Source organism: Arachis ipaensis, chromosome B3 (assembly GCF_059453495.1).
Source record: "Arachis ipaensis isolate K30076 ecotype BB chromosome B3, ASM5945349v1, whole genome shotgun sequence".
NCBI lineage: Eukaryota > Viridiplantae > Streptophyta > Magnoliopsida > Fabales > Fabaceae > Arachis > Arachis ipaensis.
Window position 1 is genome coordinate 419,648 of NC_142438.1, and position 23,693 is coordinate 443,340.

The window sequence follows — 23,693 nt, forward strand, 5'->3', positions numbered from 1 at the left end:
TAACTTCAAACTACACAATGCACACTCTATAAATTTAATGTTCACAAGAAAAAAAATCCTCCACCGGTTGAGTTGCTGATGTGGTTTGTAATTTTAGAAAGATTGAATACTAGAGATAGATTATGTAAGTTTAAGATTGTATCAGAAGCGGAATCCTTTTGTGTCTTATGTAAGGATAGATTGGAGACGGTACATCACTTGTTTTTTTCATGTGATCGTATATGGAAGTTGTGGGGATCAATCTTGGTGGATTGGAGTGTGATTTAGATTTGGCCAGGAACCACCAAAGAATGTTTTGAGGTGCAGATGGATAGAAAGATAAAGAAAGATATGAAGGAAGTGTGGATGGTGTTATTTTTTTCTGTAATATGGTGCATATGGAGATGTAGAAATAACATTGTCTTTAATAATGGAGTGTTGGTATTAGAGAAGTTAAAGGAGGAAGTTGTAGAATGCACAAATCGATGGTTTTAAGATTGACAATATAGGAGTAATTGATGTACTTATGAGTGCAAATATCAAGTCTAAGGTGAATAAGAAAACATGTGAAGTTGATCTTTGATGCATGATTTACTGATCTATGAAAAAAGTCAATAATTATGCAGAGTAAAAGTTGAAAAGAGAATGATCATGATTTGATGTTGTATAACTGATCGGGTTCATCTTGAAGTGTCTTTGGAGGAGCTAAAATCATTATATTCTTTTACTCCCTGTTTGCTGTTTTATGCTAGTTTTTATGTTTTCTTTGTACTTATTGCTCTGTTTTTGTTATTGTTTTTTGGAACTACGCCCACTTTATTTGTTTGGAATTGAGTGGAGATGTAATTATCTAAAAAAAAGAAAAAAAAATTCCCAACTTGTTCTCAACCAATTCATACTCAGGAAACTAATGCCTATGTCTCTCAACTAGTTGTCGTCTTTGATGGATCCCATGAATCCAGACAACAAGTCATTTGTTAAGACTACAAAAAAGAAAGAATGAAGTACTCAGTGTCTATTTCAAATGAGAATTTGCATATGATGTCGAGAATCTTCTCATGAAGTCCTAATGTCCAACAATCTATATTGCTTGCTGTAGAGTGGAGAAAGGCGTGCCCTTGGAGTAGTTATGAAACTTGGTCTTGAGGATGTCGTGGACGTTGTCTGGGTTGGATGTGATGTTATCAAAGACGTGGAAGTGGATGCTTTTGGTGGATAAAGTGCAGAGGTGGTGGATGTACCAGTCACAAAGATTTAGGAAGTGTGTGGTCCATGACATATTGAGATAGGTGCGACACGTGTGACAATTACAGCATGGCTTAATCTTGGAGCTAAAGAGGAGGAAAGAAAAGATGGAAAAAAAGACTGTGAAGGTGAAGAAGGAGAGTATGAATGTTAGGGTTATGCGAGATATAATAAAAATTGGGGAAGAACAATGTCGTTTTCGAATAAAGGGGTCAGGGATCATTTTGTCCCTTGTTAGAGTTGTCAGGGATCATTTTGTCCCATGTTAGAGTTTTCAAGGACCATTTTGTCTTCCGTTAGAGTTAACGGAGCCAAGGACCTAAGTGACTGACGGAATTAATTGTTAGGGACCAATCGAATAATTAATTTTAGTTGGGGACTAAAATGCCTGGTTTGAAATTCTTTAAGGATCAAAATGGGTATATACTCGAGATTTAACTAACTTATGTTGTAAAATACATAATAAAATTATTTATTAATTTTTTATGTATTTATTAAAATACATTATTTACAATTTTCTATTACTAGCAATTTTAAGGTATGCCTTTAAGGCATAAATTAGCCAAACCTAATAGTAAAATTATAAAAACCTAATATAGCAGATATCTTTGGGAATTGTGTCCAAAAGTTTTTATTTTATTTTTATTTATTTATTTGCAACACACGTGTTGGGGATCCAATCATGCATTAATATGGGCACATAACTGCAAATTGAGCTAAAAACAACTCAATTCTCTTTTGAAAACCCTAATAAGGCTGCACCCAATTTCGATCCATTAAACAATAAAAGTAGCTTTTGCTTTGGATTCATTGGTACGTGCCAACGGTGAGTGAATTGTGGCCAATTTGTTACACGTGTAATCCAAACAGTGGTTAGTACTGGCACGTTTGATTTGGCAGCATGCTTGACTAGTCATATCAATTGTCACGTCATGTTTGATCATGTGGTGAATATTGCTGTTACAGTAGGTAACCGGAGATTAATGGGCTGGATGGCGTTGATTGGCCCAAACGTATGAAGGAGGAGGCTCGCAAGTGGATCAGCAACTCGGGGACCTCCGTTCGACTTGTGTGCGTGAAAGAATGGGGGGTGGTATCTGCAAAGACACTCCAATGCCTAAGTCAGCAAGGGTGTGAGCAGGTCTGGAGAGTATTGGGACTTAGAGATACCTGAGAAGTGTCAGTGTATTTATAGTGGTGAACCAATAACCACCGTTGGAGTAGTGCCACTTTTCTAGGGTGTTAACCGTCCCTTTATCTTAGGGAGGTTAAGATATGGCCCTTGGAAGTGGTTAGAGAGATTCTAGGGGCAGTTACTCATTTGAATGAGTGCTTATCTGTCAGCTATCCCTCGTTCCCGACTTCTTGAGAACAAGTTGGGGTGAGTACTGACTTCGTAGGACGAGGACTAGTGCCGGGTCAGGCCCAATCTTTTGGATTAGGTCTTTCGTTTGGACCCAGGCCTTTACTATTGGGTCAGGGTATGAACAGTGCCCTTACTCGAGCCCAATTTCCTTTCAAGATTTGGGTTCGAGTATTCTACTCGGGGTCGTAGCTTACTTGTTGGAGGACCGACGTGATGTTCTGAAACCGACGTGACTTTTCGTGACCTTTTGGTTCTGACAGTTACGTCTAATCAAGCGTCGCGTCCGTTAGGGATGTGCGTAGGGATTGATGGTCTTGGTAACGGTGCATTCTCATTAATGACTGCTCCGCTTTTACCATCGTGCCCCTAGCATGTTTATAAATACTTTCCCTCTCTTTCGTTGTTTCGTTTCTGCGATTTTTCAAACTTCTTCCTTATTTGTTCGTGCTGCACTCTTGTGTTTGAAGGCTTTTTCTTCCACCAACCTTATTTTCAGATAAAGGTTAGCTTTTTCTCCTTCTGTAATATGCTTTTCTGTTTGCATGCCTTTATTTTGTAGATAGATAGGTTGGTTTGTAGACTTCTGTTTAGTTTCGTATTCTCTCCCTTTAGAGATCGTATTTTTTTATTTTCCTTTTCTTTTTCCCTTGTAGGTTTTTGTCACCTTTTTAAGAAAAGAAATGGCTTCCGTAGATGTTCTTTCTCAGTGGGTTGATGTCACGGTCCTAGAAGAGGAGCCTTCGGTCGATACTGAGTTTATCACCCATCTTCGTACTCGCCACAGAATTTGTACTTCTGAGGAAGATGAGCCGAAGTATGAATTGGTAGTCCCGGGCCCAGGAGACCGGGTTTGTTTCGGGAGGGCCAATGAGGTGGCCCCTCATTTTTTCTTTATGTATGAGTGCATGATCACCCGTTTGGGTGTTTTCCTTCCTTTTTCAAATTTTGAGATGTCTGTGTTGCGTCACTGCCGAGTTGCCCCTACTCAGCTTCACCCCAACTCTTGGGGTTTTTTGAAAATTTATCAATTTATTAGCCAGGCTTTGGAGTTCCCGACTTCTCTGAGGATTTTTTTCTATCTCTTCCATATGACCAAACCCTTCAGTGGGCTAAATAACAAGCAACAGTGGGTGTCTTTTCGAGCCATACAAGGTCGGAGAGTTTTCACCCTCTTTGACGAATCCTTCCACGACTTTAAAAACTATTTTTTCAGAGTTCAAGCTGTAGAGGGTCACCACCCCTTTTTCTTGGACGAGAGTTCTTCTCCTCGCTTTCCTCTATACTGGCTGGAGGCCTCCCCCTGTGAGAAATATGGTCTGGATGACCTGGACGAAGTAGAAGCAGCCATTGTGGGGTTCCTCCGAGAAGTATGGGGGAGGGCCCCATATTTGGACACTAAAAAGTTTCTCCAGGGGTCTCCGACCTTTGTCCAAACATAGCTAGGTAGCTTTTGTTTGTTTGTTTAGATTTCCGACTTGTCTGTCTTGCTTTTCCGACTTATCTAATCTATTAGCTATTATTTTTTCAAAGATGGCGAAGAAGAACGCTCAGGAATCTTACCAGAGAGTTCAGGAGGCCAAAGCAAGGTCTCGAGCCAAGACTGGTGGCTCCAAGGCGGTTATCTCTCCTCCTCCCCCTCCTCGGAACGTTGGGACTCCTTCCCAGCCCATTGTGATTTCTTCTTCAGCTTCCTCTCAGCCGCCCCCCTCCGCCCGACCTTCTCCTGAGCCAGAGAGGAAGAAGCGCAAGACTTTAGAGTCTGTTCCTTCTTTTGAAGGTGAGGTTAAAGCGGATGCTCTTGCATTCGTCCGAAAGTACATCTACCCCCATGCTCGTATAAGTATGGACGATGTTTCTGTTCGGAACCACCTTACCACTCTAGTTGAGGAGAGTCTCAGGGCGGCGGGTGTTTGTGGTAAACTCTTGGATATTTTTGAGAAGGCTCCTCTCAGCTCTTTGGGTTCAACCTCGAAGGTTGAGGAGCTGGAAGGAAGGCTTCTTATATATCGAGAGCATGAGAAGGAGTTGGAGGAGGAGGTTGCCAAACTGAGGGAGGAAAGAGATGGCCTTCGGGAGAAGGATAGTAAGTTGCAAGCCCAATGCAACATGGAGGTGGGCTTGAGGAAAACAGCGCAGGATAGCTACCAAAGTTTATTTGAAGATCTTGTGTCTGTGAAGAATGATTTGCTGAATTCTCGGAAGGCTTATACCGAGTTGGAGGACTCTATTGCTGAGGCTGCCGAGGAGGCTTGGAGGATCTTTAAGGAGCAAGTCGGAGTCGTTGCTCCTGACTTGGATCTTTCTCCTTTGGATCCTGACAAAGTCGTCATCGACGGTGCCATAGCTGATCCCCCTGCTCCCGTGATCGTTTCCGAGTCAGAATTGAAGACTCGGGGGCAGAGAATCATTGAGTCCCCTCCTCCCCCAAAGGACGCTCCGAGTTCTTCAGCAGTTCCTCCGACTTTCTCTTCGTCTCCTATGGATGCCTCTCTCTCCGGTCCTGGTGGCGCTCTTCCTGACTCTGGTGGTGGTGATCCGTCTACTCCTCTTCCGAAAAAATAATTTGTTGGCTATATGGGGGCCCGGCCTGTGGGTCCCCCCTTTTTTAAAACTCTTTATATTTGTTTGGTGATGTTTGAACAATTTCTTCTGGCCTTATAAGGCCGTAAACAAAACATTAAAAATACCATTTTTTTACTAAGGGTTTTTATTTTAATAAATACCCTTTTTTGGATAAGGGTTTCAGTTACCTTATGCGTGCATGTTTTTCTGATTTTGATTTTTCGAAAGCCCTTTGATCTTTTCTGAATGCCTTTCCTTTGGCTTGTCTGTCTTTCTGAACCTTTGAGGGTTTTTAGGACAGCTTTTAAGTTTCAATCTCTTTTTTGTTATTCCTTATACTCAATTTTGTTTTATTGAGTTCTTATAACTTAGGTTATTTTTGCGATTCGTTTTCTTTTCTACTCGGTTCTTTATTTCGACTTATGAGTCGGAATGTTTCCGAGTTTTTTTTTTTTTTTTTACGATCGAATTTCATAACCTCTTTACACCGACTTGTACCTCGTCGTTTTATCCTGACGACCACCTAGGTCGGTTTATGGGATTTTTACGTTTTGTCGAGCTTAAGTCGGCGCGTTTCGTAGAAAGACTTAGAAAACAAAAAGGAATTTATAAGAGATATTTGTAAGATGAAAAAGATCTTTATTAATTGGGGAGGTACTTCGTTGTTACTAAGGGTTTTTGACAATCTATTTCCCTTAGCCCCTACTATGATGCCTCGTTAAAAACCCTTCTCCAGAAAAAACCCTTTGATTTTGGGAAAAAATCATGAAGTTGGGAAAAGAGTACATCAGGGAGTAGAGTTCGCTTTTAACTGTAGTACCTTTTCATATTACAAGCATGACACGACCTTGGTAACTCGGTGCCGTTCAGGTCGGTTACTTTATAGTAACCTTTTCCTAAGACCTCATTGACTTTGTATGGTCCCTTCCAATTTGCAGCGAGTTTTCCTTCCCCTGATTTGTTGACTCCAATGTCGTTTCTGATCAAGACCAAGTCATTTGGGGCGAATGCTCTTCGAATGACTTTTTTGTTGTACCTTGTAGTCATCCTTTGTTTCAATGCTGCTTCTCTTATCTGGGCTTCTTCTCGGACTTCGGGGAGCAAGTCGAGCTCCTCTTTGTGCCCCTGTATGTTTCCGATCTCGTCATGGAGAATTACTCTTGGGCTTTGTTCGTTGACTTCTATTGGTATCATGGCTTCTACGCCATAGACTAGTCGGAAGGGCGTTTCTCCAGTGGCAGACTGGGGGGTTGTCCTGTAAGCCCATAGCACTTGTGGGAGCTCTTCGGCCCAGGCTCCTTTTGCATCTCGTAATCTTTTCTTCAGCCCTGCCAGTATGACTTTGTTGGCTGCCTCGGCTTGCCCATTGGCTTGTGGGTGCTCCACCGAGGTGAACTGGTGTTTGATTTTCATACTGGCTACTAGGCTTCTAAAGGTAGAGTCGGTGAACTGGGTTCTATTATCTGTAGTAATGGAATAGGGTATCCCATATCTTGTGATGATATTCTTGTAGAGGAACCTCCGACTTCTCTGTGCGGTGATGGTGGCCAATGGTTCTGCTTCTATCCATTTTGTGAAGTAATCTATTCCCACGATCAGGTATTTGACATGTCCTGGCGCCTGGGGAAAAGGACCTAACAAATCCATTCCCCATTTCGTAAAGGGCCATGGAGAAGTGATGCTGATGAGCTCCTCCGAGGGAGCCACGTGGAAATTTGCATGCATCTGGCATGGTTGACACTTTTTCACAAATTCGGTCGCATCTTTCTGCAAGGTCGGCCAGTAGAATCCAGCTCGAATCACTTTCCTGGCTAATGACCTTGCTCCGAGATGATTTTCGCAGATCCCACTATGGACTTCCTCTAACACCTCAGTAGTTTTTGAGGTCGGTACGCACTTTAACAATGGTGTTGATATCCCCCTCCTGTAGAGAATATTTTTCACCAAGGTGTAGTGTTGTGCTTCCCTCTGGATTTTCTTAGCCTCTTTTTCCTCCTTCGGGAGGATGTCGAATTTCATGTATTCGACCAAGGGGTTCATCCATCCGAGGCTTAATCCGACTACCTCAAGGACCTCTTGTTTGTCTTTTTCTTTTACTACGGAGGGTTCCTGGAGAGTTTCCTGGATCAAGCTTCTGTTATTCCCTCCTGGCTTGGTACTTGCTAACTTGGATAGGGCGTCTGCTCTGCTATTTAGATCCCGAGTTATGTGTTTGACCTCGGTTTCTGCAAAGCGCCCAAGGTGTTCCAGAGTTTTTTCCAAGTACCTCTTCATATTTGGGTCCTTTGCCTGATACTTTCCACTTATCTGGGAGGTCACCACTTGCGAGTCGCTGTATATCATCACCTTTGTAGCACCGACTTCTTCCGCCAGCTTCAATCCAGCAATCAAGGCTTCATACTCTGCCTGATTATTTGAAGCTGGGAATTCAAATTTGAGGGAAACCTCTATCTGGGTTCCTCTTTCATCCACCAATATTATGCCTGCACCGCTTCCTGTTTTGTTTGAGGATCCATCTACATAGAGTTCCCATGTAGTTGGTTTTTCCTCTTGGTCTCCTGCGTATTCTGCGATGAAGTCGGTGAGGCACTGGGCTTTAATCGCCGTCCGAGTTTCATACTTCAAGTCGAATTCGGAGAGCTCTATTGCCCATTGAACCATTCTCCCTGCAACATCCGTCTTTTGGAGGATTTGCTTCATGGGTTGGTTCGTGCGGACTCTTATTGTGTGAGCTTGAAAGTAAGGCCGTAGCCTTCGCGAGGCTACTACTAAGGAGTAGGCAAACTTCTTTAGTTTGTGGTACCTTAGCTTAGGGCCTTGTAGAACTTTACTGATGAAATATACTGGGTGCTGTCCGGCCTCGTCTTCTCTTATCAGAGCCGATGAGACGGCCTTGTCTGCTACAGATAAGTATAGGATGAGGTCTTCCCCAGCTATAGGTCGGGTCAGAATAGGAGGTTGGCTCAAGAATCTCTTGAACTCCTGGAACGCCTCCTCGCATTCAGGAGTCCATTCGAACTGACATCCCTTTCTCAATAAGGAGAACAGCGGAAGGGATTTTAGTGCTGATCCTGCCAAAAATCTGGAGAGGGCTGCAAGTCGGCCATTTAGTTGTTGGACCTCTCTTAAATAAGTCGGGCTTTTCATCTCCAGGATAGCTCTACACTTATCGGAATTTGCTTCGATCCCTCTTTGTGTCAGCATAAACCCTAGAAATTTTCCTGCCTCTACCGCGAAGGCACACTTTGCGGGATTTAGTCTCATCCCGTGTAACCTTATGGTGTCAAAGACTCGTGAAAGATCTGACAAGAGGTCGACTTCTTTTTCGGTTTTCACCAGCATGTCGTCGACGTATACTTCCATTAGGCTTCCAAGGTGAGAGGCGAACACCTTATTCATCAACCTCTGGTATGTGGCCCCTGCATTTTTCAATCCAAATGGCATGACCACGTAGCAGAAATTAGCTCTGGGCGTGATGAATGACGTCTTCTCCTGGTCCGGCTCATACATCGGGATTTGGTTATACCCCGAGTAGGCGTCCATGAACGACAAGTATTGATACCCCGAGCTGGAGTCTACTAGGGTGTCAATACTTGGCAGTGGATAAGGGTCCTTGGGACAGGCCTTATTTAAGTCGGTATAGTCGACACACATTCTCCATTTGCCATTTTGTTTTTTGACTAGCACTACATTGGCTAGCCATGTTGGGTACTTGACTTCTCTGATGAAGCCGGCTTCTAGGAGCGCATGTACCTGCTCTTCTACTACCAGGGCTCGTTCTGGGCCGAGCTTGCGTCTTCTTTGTTGTACAGGTCGGGACCCCGGGTAGACCGAAAGCTTGTGGGACATGAGCTCGGGGTCTATCCCAGGCATGTCGGAGGCCTTCCAAGCGAAGAGATCGGAGTTATCTCTTAGGAGCTTGGTCAACCCTTGTTTTAGGGTTTCCTCTAGGTTGGCTCCTATGTGAGTATTTTTCCCTTCCTCTTCGCCTACCTGTATCTCCTCGGTTTTTCCTCCCGGCTGTGGTCGCAGCTCTTCTCTAGCTCTTGCACCTCCGAGCTCTATTGTGTGGACTTCTCGGCCTTTTCCTCTCAGATTTAGGCTTTCATTGTAGCACTTCCTTGCCAATTTCTGGTCTCCCCTTACCGTTGCTATCCCCGCTGAGGTCGGGAATTTCATACAAAGGTGGGTAGTGGATACCACTGCTCCGAGTCGATTAAGGGTAGCTCTGCCGATTAAAGCGTTATATGCTGACCCTACATCGATGACTATGAAGTCTATACTCATAGTTTTTGATTTTTCCCCTTTTCCGAAAGTGGTATGGAGGGGCAAAAATCCCAGTAGTTTTATTGGCGTGTCACCTAATCCGTACAAGGTGTCGGGGTAGGCTCTTAACTCTTTTTCATCCAACCCTAGTTTGTCGAAAGCGGGCTTGAAAAGAATGTCCGCTGAGCTTCCTTGGTCTACTAGGGTTCTATGGAGATGGGCATTTGCTAGGATCATAGTTATTACCACTGGATTATCGTGCCCAGGGATTATTCCTTGCCCATCTTCTTTTGTGAATGAAATGGTAGGGAGGTCGGATGACTCTCCTCCGACCTAGTAGACTCTCTTGAGATGCCTTTTGCGAGAGGATTTGGTGAGTCCCCCTCCCGCGAACCCCCCTGAGATCATATGGATATGTCTCTCCGGAGTCTGCGGTGGTGGGTCTCTTCTATCCATATCATCTCGCTTTCTCTTCCCATGACTGTCTGACCTTTCTATGAGATATCTGTCAAGCCGACCTTCTCTAGCCAGCTTTTCTATCACATTTTTAAGGTCATAGCAGTCGTTTGTGGAGTGACCATATATTTTATGGTACTCACAGTAGTCGCTACAGCTCCCCTCTTTCTTATTTTTAATGGGTCTGGGGGGTGGCAGCCTTTCAGTATTGCAAATCTCTCTGTATACATCCACTATAGAGGTCTTTAGAGGAGTATAAGAGTGATATTTTCTTGGTCTATCGAGACCGAGTTCTTCCTTCTTCTTGGTTTCCCTCTCCCTCTCTTTTGTTGAGGGAGGGTGTCCAGGTCGCCAACTCAGGTCTCTTAGTTTAGCATTTTCCTCCATGTTGATGTACTTTTCGGCTCTTTCTTGTACATCACTTAAGGAGATGGGGTGTCTTTTTGATATGGATTGTGAGAAGGGACCTTCTCTAAGCCCATTGACTAACCCCATTATGACTGCCTCTGTGGGCAGGTCTTGAATCTCTAAACATGCTTTGTTGAACCTTTCCATATAGGCTCGCAAGGATTCTCCGACCTCCTGCTTTATTCCCAGGAGGCTTGGCGCATGTTTCACTTTGTCTTTCTGGATAGAGAACCTCATCAAAAACTTTCTTGAGAGGTCTTCAAAACTGGTGACCGACCTTGGAGGGAGGCTGTCAAACCACTTCATCGCTGCTTTCGATAGGGTGGTCGGGAAAGCTTTACATCGCGTAGCGTCGGAAGCATCAGCTAGGTACATCCGACTTTTGAGATTGCTTAAGTGATGCTTCGGATCCGTGGTTCCGTCATAGAGGTCCATATCGGGGCTTTTGAAGTTCCTTGGAACTTTTGCCCTCATTATGTCCTCGCTGAAAGGATCCTCTCCCCCTAGGGGCGATTCTTCTCGTTCGTTACGGGAGTTCCGACCTTTGAGGGAGGATTCTAACTTTAAGAGTTTTCTTTCTAACTCTTTTCGTCATTCCATCTCCTCTTTTAGGTTCTTTTCGGTCTCCCTTTGTCACTCCCGTTCCTGTTCTAACTGTTCCAGGCGACTTTGGTGGACATGGACTAATCCCATAAGTTCAGTTGCGTGGGACTGTCCATCCTTCTCCGATTCACGGCCTTCTGAGGAATTCACCTTCGGGGTTTTGACTCCGGAGGTACTCTCTCTGTGTTGATCGTTTGTTTCCTGGTGGAGGGTTAGGTCCGCGTCATTATTTCCGGTGTCCAGATTCTCTTGTTCAGAATCTGACTCAACATGACCCTCTTCGGGGGATCTGTCCGCCATCACTGATTGATCTCTCGGGTCCCCGGCAACGGCGCCAATGTTACAGTAGGTAACCGGAGATTAATGGGCTGGATGGCGTTGATTGGCCCAAACGTATGAAGGAGGAGGCTCGCAAGTGGATCAGCAACTCGGGGACCTCCATCCGACTTGTGTGCGTGAAAGAATGGGGGGTGGTACCTGCAAAGACACTCCAATGCCTAAGTCAGCAAGGGTGTGAGCAGGTCTGGAGAGTATTGGGACTTAGAGATACCTGAGAAGTGTCAGTGTATTTATAGTGGTGAACCAATAACCACCGTTGGAGTAGTGCCACTTTTCTAGGGTGTTAACCGTCCCTTTATCTTAGGGAGGTTAAGATATGGCCCTTAGAAGTGGTTAGAGAGATTCTAGGGGCAGTTACTCATTTGAATGAGTGCTTATCTGCCAGCTATCCCTCGTTCCCGACTTCTTGAGAACAAGTCGGGGTGAGTACCGACTTCGTAGGACGAGGACTAGTGCCGGGTCAGGCCCAATCCTTTGGATTAGGTCTTTCGTTTGGACCTGGGCCTTTACTATTGGGCCAGGGTATGAACAATTGCTTTTGATGATAATTCTTTCATGCAATCATTAACACCATTCTATAATTGATGTATTCCATTACCGTCTTTCTCTATTGTTTTTTGCCATTCTTCTTTCTCTTTCTATTTTTGGAGGGTGTACGTGTAAAATATTGAGAGAAGAAGGTTGCTATTTGCATTCAAAGAATATTCATATGTAGTTCTCTTTAAATATGTGAAATGGATGGTAAAAAAATTTAATATATTTAATTAAATTATGAGATAATAATTTTAAGACCAAATCGCAGTATTAAACCAGATGGGAGGAGAAATTACATGATTCAACTAAACCTAAAAATGAGACATAGATAAACTAAAAGCATATCTTTATATAATTCGAATCAATCTAACTCGAATTATAAACAGGAGTAATTCGAATCAAGGCTGTTTGAATTATGAAGGAGGGTAACTCGAAGCTGATCAATTCAAACTATGCACGTTAGGTAGTTCAAACCAAACTGATTTGAATTACGCATAGGGTAGTTCGAATCACCTGATTCGAATTATACATATATAATTCGAAAATTGGCTGTTTCGAATTATGAAGTCCCAGACGTGTATAAGTATGGTGTGAACGTGAATTCCTCTCATTAGAGTGAGACAAAATGGCTAATGATGAGAGTTCTGTAGTGTTGGTGCATTATAGAGGGTCCATTAAGAGAAAAATACACTCTGGTGTGAAGTTCACTGATAAAGATCCTCTGAGTATGGGAGCTACCTAATGTGAATGTGGTTGCCGAACTTATCGGCAAATAGCTGAGTCCCTAATAGCATTATGATATAGGCTCGGGCATACCTTCTAACAGTGGGCTCATCGGCTCCCTCAGGAAGCTCTCTAAATGTCTCCTGGAACTAGCTGCACTTCACTGCAAACTTCTGGATTTGGTTCGCAGGAGGTAACACACCCAGCAACTCCTAGAACCACACCCAAGCTGGCTGACCACCCTCGACGTACGTCTGAAAATCTGTCAGGCAACCACTAACATAATGTCCATCGATCGGCAGTCTTAACTGATACGCCACGTCCTGCAGTGTAATAGTGCACTTCTCGAATGACATATGAAACGTGTGCGTCTCCGGACGCCAGCGCTCAATGAACGCACTGACCAGGGGCTCGTCCAATATGAACCATCTCTCGTTCAGCCTCGCAAGATAGTATAAGCCAACCATCTGCAAGTACGGAACGTACCTCTCGTCCAGACGCATACCCTGCTGCTGTCGCATGCTCGAAATACATCGTTGGGGCTGCATACAGAATGTACCAGAATATAAAAACCACTAACATCATTCACTAAGAAAACATCATTCACTAACAAAAAAACTAACAAAACCACTTGTATAGCAATCCTATCTAACTTAGCAACGGTATATAATGACTACCATTCTAAAACACCAAAAGTAAAAATATAAAAAAAATAATTGATTCACTCCTATTTTAAAACAACAAGTTCGCACTAACATCTTCATTAATAACACCAGCTATATGGGCTACTCCATCCAAACGATAAAGTCGGTTTGGATTATCCCCCATCGACTAAATATTCTGCTCAAGCCTTTGTTGGAGTCGTACGGAAGTCCTTTTCTCATGAATTTGGTGGGGCATGGATTTAGAATAGTGGTTCGAATGAGATTACTTCGAACTCTTTATATAGGCAAGGGCTATGTAATTCGAATGAGTAGAATTCGAATTACCAATGGCAACCAAAACAGGGGGTAATTCGAAACAGCCTGTTTCGAATTACTATGTGCATGAAATTGTAGGCTAGTTCGAATGATGCTAATTCGAACTAGTATGTATTAGTGTATGTGTAATTCGAATCAGGATTATTCAAACCAGTATGTATTAGTGTGTGTAATTCGAATCAGTGTGATTCGAATTACTATAGATTGTGTAATTCGAGTAGCTCTAATTCGAATTATATAAAAAAGTGCTCTTGATAAAACTTTGTAACATTTTTATCTTTAGTGAAATTGTGTAAAACCAACCTCTAGTTGGTTTATATGCATTATTTGTCCTAATTTTAAATTATTAATTTTACATAAAAATAATTTTATGTGAATTTCCGTCTTGCTTTCATATTCATAGCCAAACCATCACACTGCAGGATTGGCATGTTGAATGTTGGTATAAAATTAAAAATAAATAAAAATTTAAAAACTTACAAAATTATTTAAAATGATTTTCACATGAAAGTGTAAATTTAAAAAATTATTGATATGTTATATATAATAATATGTTTAATTGAAAAATATTTTATTCACTTTTATGAACCATAATTAAGCAATTTCTTTTTCTTTTATATTGGCCTAACCTAATAATGATCATATATTTTTCTTTTAAAACACATTAATATTTAAACTTATATTTTACGTGAAAATAGTTATAAGTATTTAATTTCGTGTAAGATTTCACCATCAAAAAATTATTCATGTGTAACTACTTATATTATTATTCGTCTACCATTTGTTGCATATTTTATTATAGATATACCTAAATAATATATACAAAAATCACAATTAAGACTTTATATTTGCTACCGAAACTAAAACGTAAAACAAAAATTTGAGACCTAATCTTAATAAACAAGTTAGAATGTGAGAAAATATTTGGAAGAGAGCAACACAAAATTCATATTGCTCAATTATTCTAAGTGAATATATAACTAATAATAAGTACAAAGTTTCACTCAGTTAATACTAATATTTAAAAAAGTATAAATTAAATTAAAAGACATAAAATAAAGATAGAATATTCAATCTTTGATCAAGAATAAGATTTCATGAGATTAATTAATAATGAATCTAGTATTATATGTCATCATATTCTTGAATTCATAGGATATGATATCCTCTTTGTCTCGTATTTCCTCTATGTTGGGGTTTCGTAATAACCTATAGATTCAATTCTGATAATATAAAACTTATTGGAATGTGTGTCATGAAGAAGAAAAAGATCTAGGAACAACATGTGTGCAAATAAAGTGGAAGTTAAAGTGACCAAATAATTGAATACTATGGCTAGAAATAGCCAAACAATTTGGAACGCCCTTAGAAGGAGGCTTTTTTATTGAAATAAATAATCAAAAAACATTATTTCCCTAAATACGCATTCCTGAAAATTATTATCTAAATACGCAGCACCACCTCTTGATCATCACCCACAAAATGGGTTTAGCCTCCATTTCATAAATGTCATCCACGAAATGAAACCAAGACTCACATGAGAAACATTGACCACCATCTCAATTCTGTCACCCGCAAAATGGAGAACTGCACATCATTGGAGGCAGCAGCGAAATGGCGACATCAAGGGCGGCGCATGTGAAATGGAGCATCCCGCTCCTGACATACTCGAGTTGGTGTAGTTCTACCATTACCGTAGCATATTATATCATTTTAGAAAAATGCTATTTGTAGAACAAAATTTAGTGTTTGGTCAGTCTTTAATATTATTTAATTAAAACATATTCCTATTTTTTAGGATACACATTTATGATTAAAATTAATTTAAATTTTAAAAACTAAAATTTCTCTAACTTCCTACCCATTTCATAATTAGTTATTATTTTCTTTTTTTACGTTTCTTCTTTCGTCTGTTCTGCTACAATATTCCAATTTGTATCCGCAGAAAAAAAGAATTCAAAGTAAGTGCATTTAGAAAAAAATTAATCCCTTACTTATTGTACCTTTGATAAAATACAGGATCTGTTTTACGACTTTGTAGTGATGAATGATCGAATACAATTATTTATACAAACTAAAATATTTTCAATTGTAATTTTTTTTAATTGTAACACATCTAAAATTATTAAATTATACAAAAAATATTTTTAAAACACATCCAAAATCATAAATCTAAAATTATGAAGTTATATAGAAATTATTTTTGAAACACATCCAAAATCATAAATCTAAAATTTAAACTTAAACATTAAAAAACAATTGTAACACATCTAAAATTATAAAGTTATACAAAAAATATTTTTGAAACACTTCCAAAATATAGAAATTACACAGTAAATTTTAAATTTCAGTTTTATTTAGTTTGTATTTTGAATGTGTATTAATTTTAAAAAGATAGTAAATCTATTCATAATTTTTAGATGTGTTTATTTTAATTTTTTTTAATTATTGTAATAAAAGGCTGAATATTGTGTCATTTTTAAAGGATACCTAGTTGAAAAAACATATTATTTTTAAAAAAAATATCTATTAACAAAAGTTTTATTTTTCTTCATTAAATTTTGCTTACTAAAATACTTCTTAATAAATTATTCTTTTATTGATTAAATTGTATTTTTAAAAAAATTTAATAATTATATTATTTTTTTTCTAAAATACCCTTCTATAATGTTTTAATTATTAAATTATAATTTTATTAAAATACCCTTTAAAATTTTTTTTATATTTTACTATTAACTTTTCGATATCTATATATATTATTTTAACATTAAATAAAAAAATTTAATAAGATTATTTTTTAATATCAATATATATTAATTGTTATACATATTAATAATAATAAAAAAACTTTTATTTAATGTTAAAATAATATATATTGATATCGAAAATTAATAGTAAAATATAAAAATAATTATTAACAAAAATTTTAGTAAAATCATAATTTAATAATTAAAAAAATTATTAAAAAGTAGGTATTTTAGAAAAAAATAATTTAATTATTAATTTTTTAAAAATATTTTATTATGAAGTCTGGTGATAAAAATATTTATGTGCAAGGGGGTAAAATGGTGAAACTAAATGGAATGGGAGTGAAAAAATAATTGCGTGGTGGGAGAAAAAGGACACTTGGCACATGTCAGCTTTGGCTCCATTTCGCGGGTTGCAGGATTGAGATGGTGATCAACACTTTTTATATCAGTTTTGGCTCCATTTCGTGGGTGGCATATATGAAATAGAGACTAAATTCATTTTGTGGGTGGTGACCAAAAAATGATGGTGAGTATTTAAATAATAATTTTCAGAGGTGCGTATTTAGAGAAATAATGTTTTTTGTTTATTTATTTCAATAAAAAAGCCCTTAGAAGGAAGCCAATCCTTTTATTCTAACAAGGAGAATATAATGATGACGCTGTTCTCTTTTCTTATCTTGGTTTTTGGTATTTTAGGATTAATTTTAATGTTTGATTGACATGACAAAAATTAAAGTGGTGGTAGGCACATCGAGTCACATATGGTTTTTAATTTATTTGTTTAAATTTTTAGGATAAATAATTTCATAACGTAATATCAGTTTAAATTTTGGTAAATTCTAAAAAAAAAAAAAAGAAAAAACATAAAACAAATTAAAAAAAAAATCCTATACAAAAGTTATGACATCCCTTCTCTTGGTTGGTGTACATACCTCCTTGGAATTATTGAACCTTAAGAGTGATTTGGAAACTGAATTACGATTAAGATAAATAAATACTCCTTCTAGGAGTTAGATTGCAATTAAAGACATAATTTTGGCCACATACTAATTAAACTAATTAAGATAGAGTAATGTTGTTAGGGAGCCAACTTCTTTTCAGCTAATAACACTAAACAATGATGAGAAATGATTTTGGTCGATTTTTTAATGTAATAAAGCAATCATGTTATGAAAAAAATATAAGCTACATAGATGCTACTATTATTTTTTCTCTTTATTGGAAAAGAAAAAGAATTTGAATAGTATCTTTATGAAGGTTTATTAACCGGTTAAGAAGTATACAAATAAAATTTTCTTAACATTTAATTTTACTGCAATCAATGCATTGAATTTTTTATTAAATTTTTAATACAAAATTTAATTGAATTGTTAATTGATTCAGATGATTTTCGTGAAAAATAGATTAAGTGAAAAATAATAGTTAAGATGAAAGATTTGGGGTAAGTAAATTTGTGAGAAAAAACACTTTTATTAATGACAAATAAGCAATACAAAAATTAATGATGAGAAATAGAGGTGGAGAACAAGTGTCAAGACCTCCATTAATGTCACAAGAGGATGAATGAGCTTTGTTTAAAGTGGATAGGGATTGGTTAATGGTTGTCGAGTGTTTTTGTGGAACACCCGAATGCCAGTTTTTACTCGTGAAGGTGATGAATGAAATGAAGAACAATGAGAGGAATTTTGGAGAGAGAAAAAGATGGGATTTTTAGCTTTTCAGCTTCAGAAAATGAGAAAAAGGTAGAAAGTCCTTTAAAGAGGTGGCTTGAGGTCATTTTATAGTGTAATATTATAGTGAAAAAAAATCTATTGTCCAATGGTTATAGTCTGATGTCAGACCTACTCCTTTTACCCTAAATATTTTTGAATATCCCCGTCACTTCAAGTCTTTTCAACTGTTCGATGAAAGAAGTTGATTTCCACAAGTTAAACTAAAGCTCATAACATGTGACATCAATGAAAGGACATCTAGTTTGGTTTTCTTTCAACTAGATGACGCTCTTTATACTCTAAATCCAACCAATCCACTTCTACCAATTTAGTTTCCACCAAAGAGAAATTCAATTCTTTTGGGTTCCATCCTTTTACCCAATATCTTTAAGAGGAACTTGGTTCTTATTTGATCATGTTTGTAGGTCATTCTTAAAATTATTTATGTAAAAAAAAGTTTATATTTTTAGTACACAATCATTAACAAACACTAATTAGATAAATTCTTCTTGTAAATTATAATATTCTTGACTTAATGATAAATACGTTTCCCATTTATATACTATGATAACAAGATAAGTGGCATACAAGTGCCGCAGTATAGCGGTAAAAGAAGTAGCTCACCCATGTTCGGTTCTTGCATGAAATTGTTCAATAAAATGGATAAAGATAATAAGTAATGTAACTTTTTATCGTCGTGTTATATATAATAATCTTTAATGTCGTAGTCATCAAATTATGTTGTAGTTGTTTACGTAGGAAGTATATAAAGCAATAAAGGGTAATCTTTTCACGTTACATGGCCAATTGGCCATTAGTTATGTTCGGTAGGTCGGGTACCGGACGGTTCGGGTTAAGACCCTGAGGTCAATGCTTCGGATGGTGGAGAAGCTCGTCTGGCCGTGGTTTTCAGGTTCCGGGTGAGCGAGGTCCCGAGCACTTCTGATGGAGAAGGGGGGTGCCACCTGCAAAGACACTCCGACGCCCTTGTCAGAATATGTGCAGGCGGAGAGGGAATGATGTGTGAAATGTGACGTACCTTGGGGGAAGAGTCAGTCTCCCCCTTATATACATGTCAGTAGTGGGCCCTTCCAGTGGGCAGGCCCATACCCTCAAAGGTGTTGTCCCACGGCTGTGTGCAAGCCGTACGGGACGCGTGTCCGGGTCGGGTGGAGGACGCACTATTGGGCCGGCGAAGACTCGGGTCGGGTGGACCCGCGTGAGTTTTGGGCCAGGCCGTAACAGTGCCCCCGACGCGTCAGTGATGGCCGTGGGGGCCATTGGTGGCGCGTGATGTTTACATTCGTGCGTTGTCGTTGGGTCGGCTGATCGTGGGAGGGACGCGTCTCTTGTGCGCGTGTCTCTTGATCTGCTGTGGCATCTGTTTGCCGTTTCGTTCTCCGCGCTGGGCATTTAATGCTCATAATGATTTGAAAAAACCCGTGCGTAAAGACTATCTTGCCCCTGCTTCCTTTCGCGCTTTTGGGGGTGGTTTTTAAACAGTTTTCTCCCTATCCACCCCTCACTCTTATCATTTCCAACTCCTTCTCTCCCTAACATCCAAAGTTTCCTGCGCGAACTCCTTCCTGCTTCAACTTCCAGCCCAGATTTCTTTCATCGTTCCAGGTAATCTTCTGATTTCTCTCTTCTGGTGTCTGCGTTATGCTCTGTTATTGTGTGATTTTTTGTTTGCATCTACTGCATGGCTGGTTTTATTTTTGTTAAGAGGTTTTTTCAGTGTTGGGATAGGTGGGTTAGGAGAGGGGTACCATTCCAGGATAGGCTTTTTTTGGGTGGTTTGTGAGGTAGGCGTGGTTTTTAGCCGTATCTGGTCATGATTGAGTTGAAAAGGCGTAGTTTCTGAGTTTTTTCGGGCTCCCGACCTCATAGACTAACGGAGTGGTACCCCACTGTAGGTATGCCTCGTGTTGTCTCCCGGTCTTCCGGATCCGCTGCGGCTTACGACCCGTATGCTTGGGTGACAGACGATATAAGGAGTTCACCCAACCAGATGGACTTGGAGGAATTGACGGAGTTCCGGCAAGCCGGTTACCTGTGTGGGGGTACTGACGAGGAGGCCAACTACGAGGCCATTGTCCCGCTTCCTCGTGAGCGTATTTATGAGCTTAATTTTCATTCTCCTCGCGTCCCCGATTGGATTTGGTTTTACAAGTCCATGTACACACAAGTCGGTGTTCGGATACCGTTCTCCGATTTTCAAATGGCGCTGCTGAACCGGATATCCGTCTGTCCGTCTCAACTTCATCCGAACAGCTGGGCTTCGATCCGCTGCTTCGAGATGGTCTGCGAGTACTTGGAGCTACCGGCGTCGGTGGACGTTTTTCTCTTTTATTTCAACCTTACCAACCCCTCCAAACAAGGGAAAGCAAGAAAAGGGTTTCTTTCTTTCCGTGCTGCCCAGGGTAGGAAGATTTTTAGCCTTTTTGAGGATTCCTACCATGGTTTCAAAGATAAGTATTTCAAGGTTCGTCCTGTCAAGGGTCGCCATCCCTTCTGGTTGTCGTTAGAGGAGGAGCGCCTTATCCAGACTTACTGGAGCTTCGGCGCGGGGTCGAATCCTTTTGTGAAAGTATCGTACAAGAGGTTGTCGGCTGTAGATAAGAATATAGCGAACGTTCTTCTCGCTATCTTTGAAAAGAATCCTGTGAATCCCCACCTTCTTATGGGTGAACGGGAGGCCGGTCGGAGCTATATTCGTGAGTTGCCTTTTTTGTTTGTCTATGTTTCTTTGTCGTTGTTCTTCTTCTTTCCGGTTTGACGACTAACGTTCTTGTTCTTTATTCGCAGTGGAAATGTCTGCCACCGTGACCGGTCTCGAGAACCTGATGAAGACCTTTTTTGAGGCTAGTGATGATGAGAATGCCGAAGAAAAGGGGGTCGGCAAGTCGGAGGGTCCGTCAGGGGAAAAAGAGGGTCAGGCTTCCCCTGCCCAGGATACCGAGACATCGGGAAAGCAGGGCCTAGGGGGTCAAGTTTCCCCTACCCATGAGGAGGGACCTGCCGACGGGAAGGCGACCCTCTCCCCCCATCCAGATAGCGACGTGGAGCTTATCCACACTCCTAAGAAGCGAAAGATGTCTTCCAGCCCGGAGGGGGTCCTAACCGTAATGGAGAGGAATTTTGATGCCTCCAAGTTCATTGACTCCCAGTTGATAACCGGGACGGAAGAGCATTTTCATGCAACCGAGCTGTCCGGACAGGCGAGGTGGATGTATCGCACCTTGCTTCGTGGGGCCGTGATAGCTCGGAAGGCTGAGTTTGAGCTATCTGGTATGGAGGTGCTTCGGAGGAAGCTTGAGTCTTCTGTTAAGGCGAATAACGACTTTAAGGCTCAAGTTGAGCTCCTCCAGGGTCAGCTGTCCGAGATGGGGGGAAAGCTTAATGCTGCTGAGGAGAAGTCGTCGTTTATTGCGGAGAGGCTGAAGGCGTCCGATGAGACCGTGGCTCGGCTTCTTGAGCGTGAGATGACATTAGAAAATCAACTGAACGCCGCTCAGGGTCGAGTTGTCGCTTTGGAAAAGGAACGGGAGCAGGCCATCTCGGAGGCGAAGGCCGCTAAGGCAGAGGCCGTTGATCTTAAGAAGAAGCTTAAGGTGGCCAAGGAGCAAGGGAAGAATGCCATCTTGATGACCGAAGATGCCCTGAAGGCCCAGCTGAAGATTGCTGCTCCTGATTTCGAGATCTCGTCTATTGGTGTTTTCAAGACTATCCAGGACGGGAAAATTGTCGATATGCCGAGGAAGTGAAGTCTTGTAACTTAGGATATTTTGTAATGTATTTGTTGAACAACCCGTTGATGCTTTGTCGTTTTGTTTGCCTTGAACCATTTTACGTGTTCGTTGCGCATTTTGACACTTTGTAAGTTATCATCGTTTGATTGCTATGATTTCTTGCTTGTTTCATTATTTTGTCGTGTTGTCGTTTTCGTGTTACCGTTTATTCTGGGCGGGCTTATGTCTTGTGCCCGTCTTGCCGTTTTCGTATTTGGTAGCAGTTCGGACCGGTTCGGTCGCGTAGTCGTTGAATTGGTTGAGGCCTATGAGCCGTCTGGCTCCCGGGGTGATCAGTCCCGGGGTGCCGTTTTAGATTTTGGTCACGAGGAACAGATATCAAGTAAGAGAGTTTTAACAAAAGATAAAAAATTTGAACAAGTAAAAATTACTCGACAGTTGGGTAAGTATTTGACAAGGTAAGTAAACAAGTTGAATTAACATGTGGATGGGGCGAATACTAACTCTCTGGCTAGGCTCTCTGGTCGTTGAGCCGGTGGGTCAGGAGTAGAACCTCTTTAGGTTGCTTGCGTTCCATGTTCTGGGTATTTCCTTGCCGTCCAGTTTTTCGAGTTTGTAAGCGCCCTTGCCGAGTACCTCCCTTACCCTGTAGGGGCCTTCCCAATTTACCGCCAGCTTGCCTTCTCCTGGGGTCGGGACGCCGATGTCGTTGCGTCGCAGGACGAGGTCCCCTTCTTCGAAGTCTCGTTTGAGGACTTTTGCGTTGTAACGCAGGGCCATTCTTTGTTTCAGCGCCGTTTCTGTTAGGTGAGCCATCTCCCTTGTTTCTTCGATCAAGTCTTTCTCAACCGCTTCGCTTATGCCCGCGAGGAGTAGTCGGGGGCTTGGTTCGCCGATTTCAACTGGTATTACCGCGTCGACCCCATAGGTTAGGCGAAAGGGGGTTTCCCCCGTGGCGCTTTGCTCGGTTGTCCGGTAGGACCATAAGACGGAGGGGAGTTCGTCGGCCCAGTTTCCCTTCTTGCTGTCTAGGCGCTTCTTTAGACCAAGAAGGATGACTTTGTTTGCGGCCTCTACCTGCCCGTTTGTTTGGGGATGTTCTACTGAGGAGAACTTTTGCTTTATCCCCAGGCCAGAGAGGAATTCCATGAACTTCTTGTCGGTGAACTGGGTTCCATTGTCCGAGATAACGACCTCTGGGATGCCGAAACGGGTTATCACCTGCCTCCACATGAACTTCCGGCAGTTGGAGGACGATATGGTGGCTAGTGGTTCAGCCTCTACCCATTTGGTGTAGTAGTCAATGGCTACAATGAGGTATTTGACTTGTCCTGGGCCGACCGGGAAGGGTCCCAGGAGGTCGACTCCCCATTGTGAAAAAGGACGCGTAGTCGTTAGCGAGCTTAGCTCGGAGGCTGGTGCTTTGTGAAAGTTGGCGTTTTGTTGACACTTTGTGCATTTTGAGACAAATTCCTTCGAGTCCTTCATCATTGTTGGCCAGTAGTATCCTGCTCGGACGAGCTTCCTTGCTAGGGCTTTGCCCCCGATGTGATGTCCGCAACACCCTTCGTGGACTTCTCTAAGCACGTAGTCCGTTTGGTTGGGGTGCAAACACTTCAATAGGGGCTGGCTGAGTCCCTTTTTGAATAGTTGTCCTTGTATGATTGCGTATCTGGCCGCCTCCCTTCTTAAAGCTTTGGCCGCCTTCTCATCTTCGGGTAACTTGCCGAGTTCCAGGAAGGTGGTAATGGGGTCCAGCCATGAGGGGCTCGCCCCCGTCAGGTGGAGGGCGACCGTTGGTTCCTTCACCATGCCCTGGATGAGCGACCGGTTACCCGATCCTGGCTTTGTGCTCGCTAGCTTCAACAAAAGGTCTGCTCGTGTGTTCTTTTCTCTTGGAACGTGCTGGATAATGACCTCCTGGAACTGGCTCATCATTTGCTTAACCTTTTCCAAGTACTTTTGGAGGAGGGGGTCCCGGGCTTGGTAGCTTCCGTTTACCTGCGAGGTGACGACTT

General features: G+C 41.3%; 2 protein-coding genes and 1 long non-coding RNA gene across 3 annotated transcripts in view; 1 reads left to right on the top strand and 2 right to left on the bottom strand.

The window, feature by feature from the left end:
• The window catches only part of LOC148569620 (uncharacterized), a 113,818-nt gene that overhangs the window by 59,924 nt on the left and 30,201 nt on the right, over positions 1-23,693 (bottom strand). The window lies entirely within an intron of this gene.
• On the bottom strand, positions 6,297-7,852 carry LOC148569623 (uncharacterized). Its single transcript, XM_088508024.1, has 2 exons — positions 6,956-7,852; positions 6,297-6,407 (listed from the first exon to the last, which is right to left on the bottom strand). Exons 1-2 carry the CDS (start codon positions 7,850-7,852, stop codon positions 6,297-6,299), a joined length of 1,008 nt encoding a protein of 335 aa, XP_088364150.1.
• On the top strand, positions 19,842-21,690 carry LOC148569624 (uncharacterized). Its single transcript, XM_088508440.1, has 2 exons — positions 19,842-20,640; positions 20,732-21,690. The coding sequence occupies exons 1-2, from the start codon at positions 19,842-19,844 to the stop codon at positions 21,688-21,690; spliced, it is 1,758 nt and encodes a 585-aa protein (XP_088364566.1).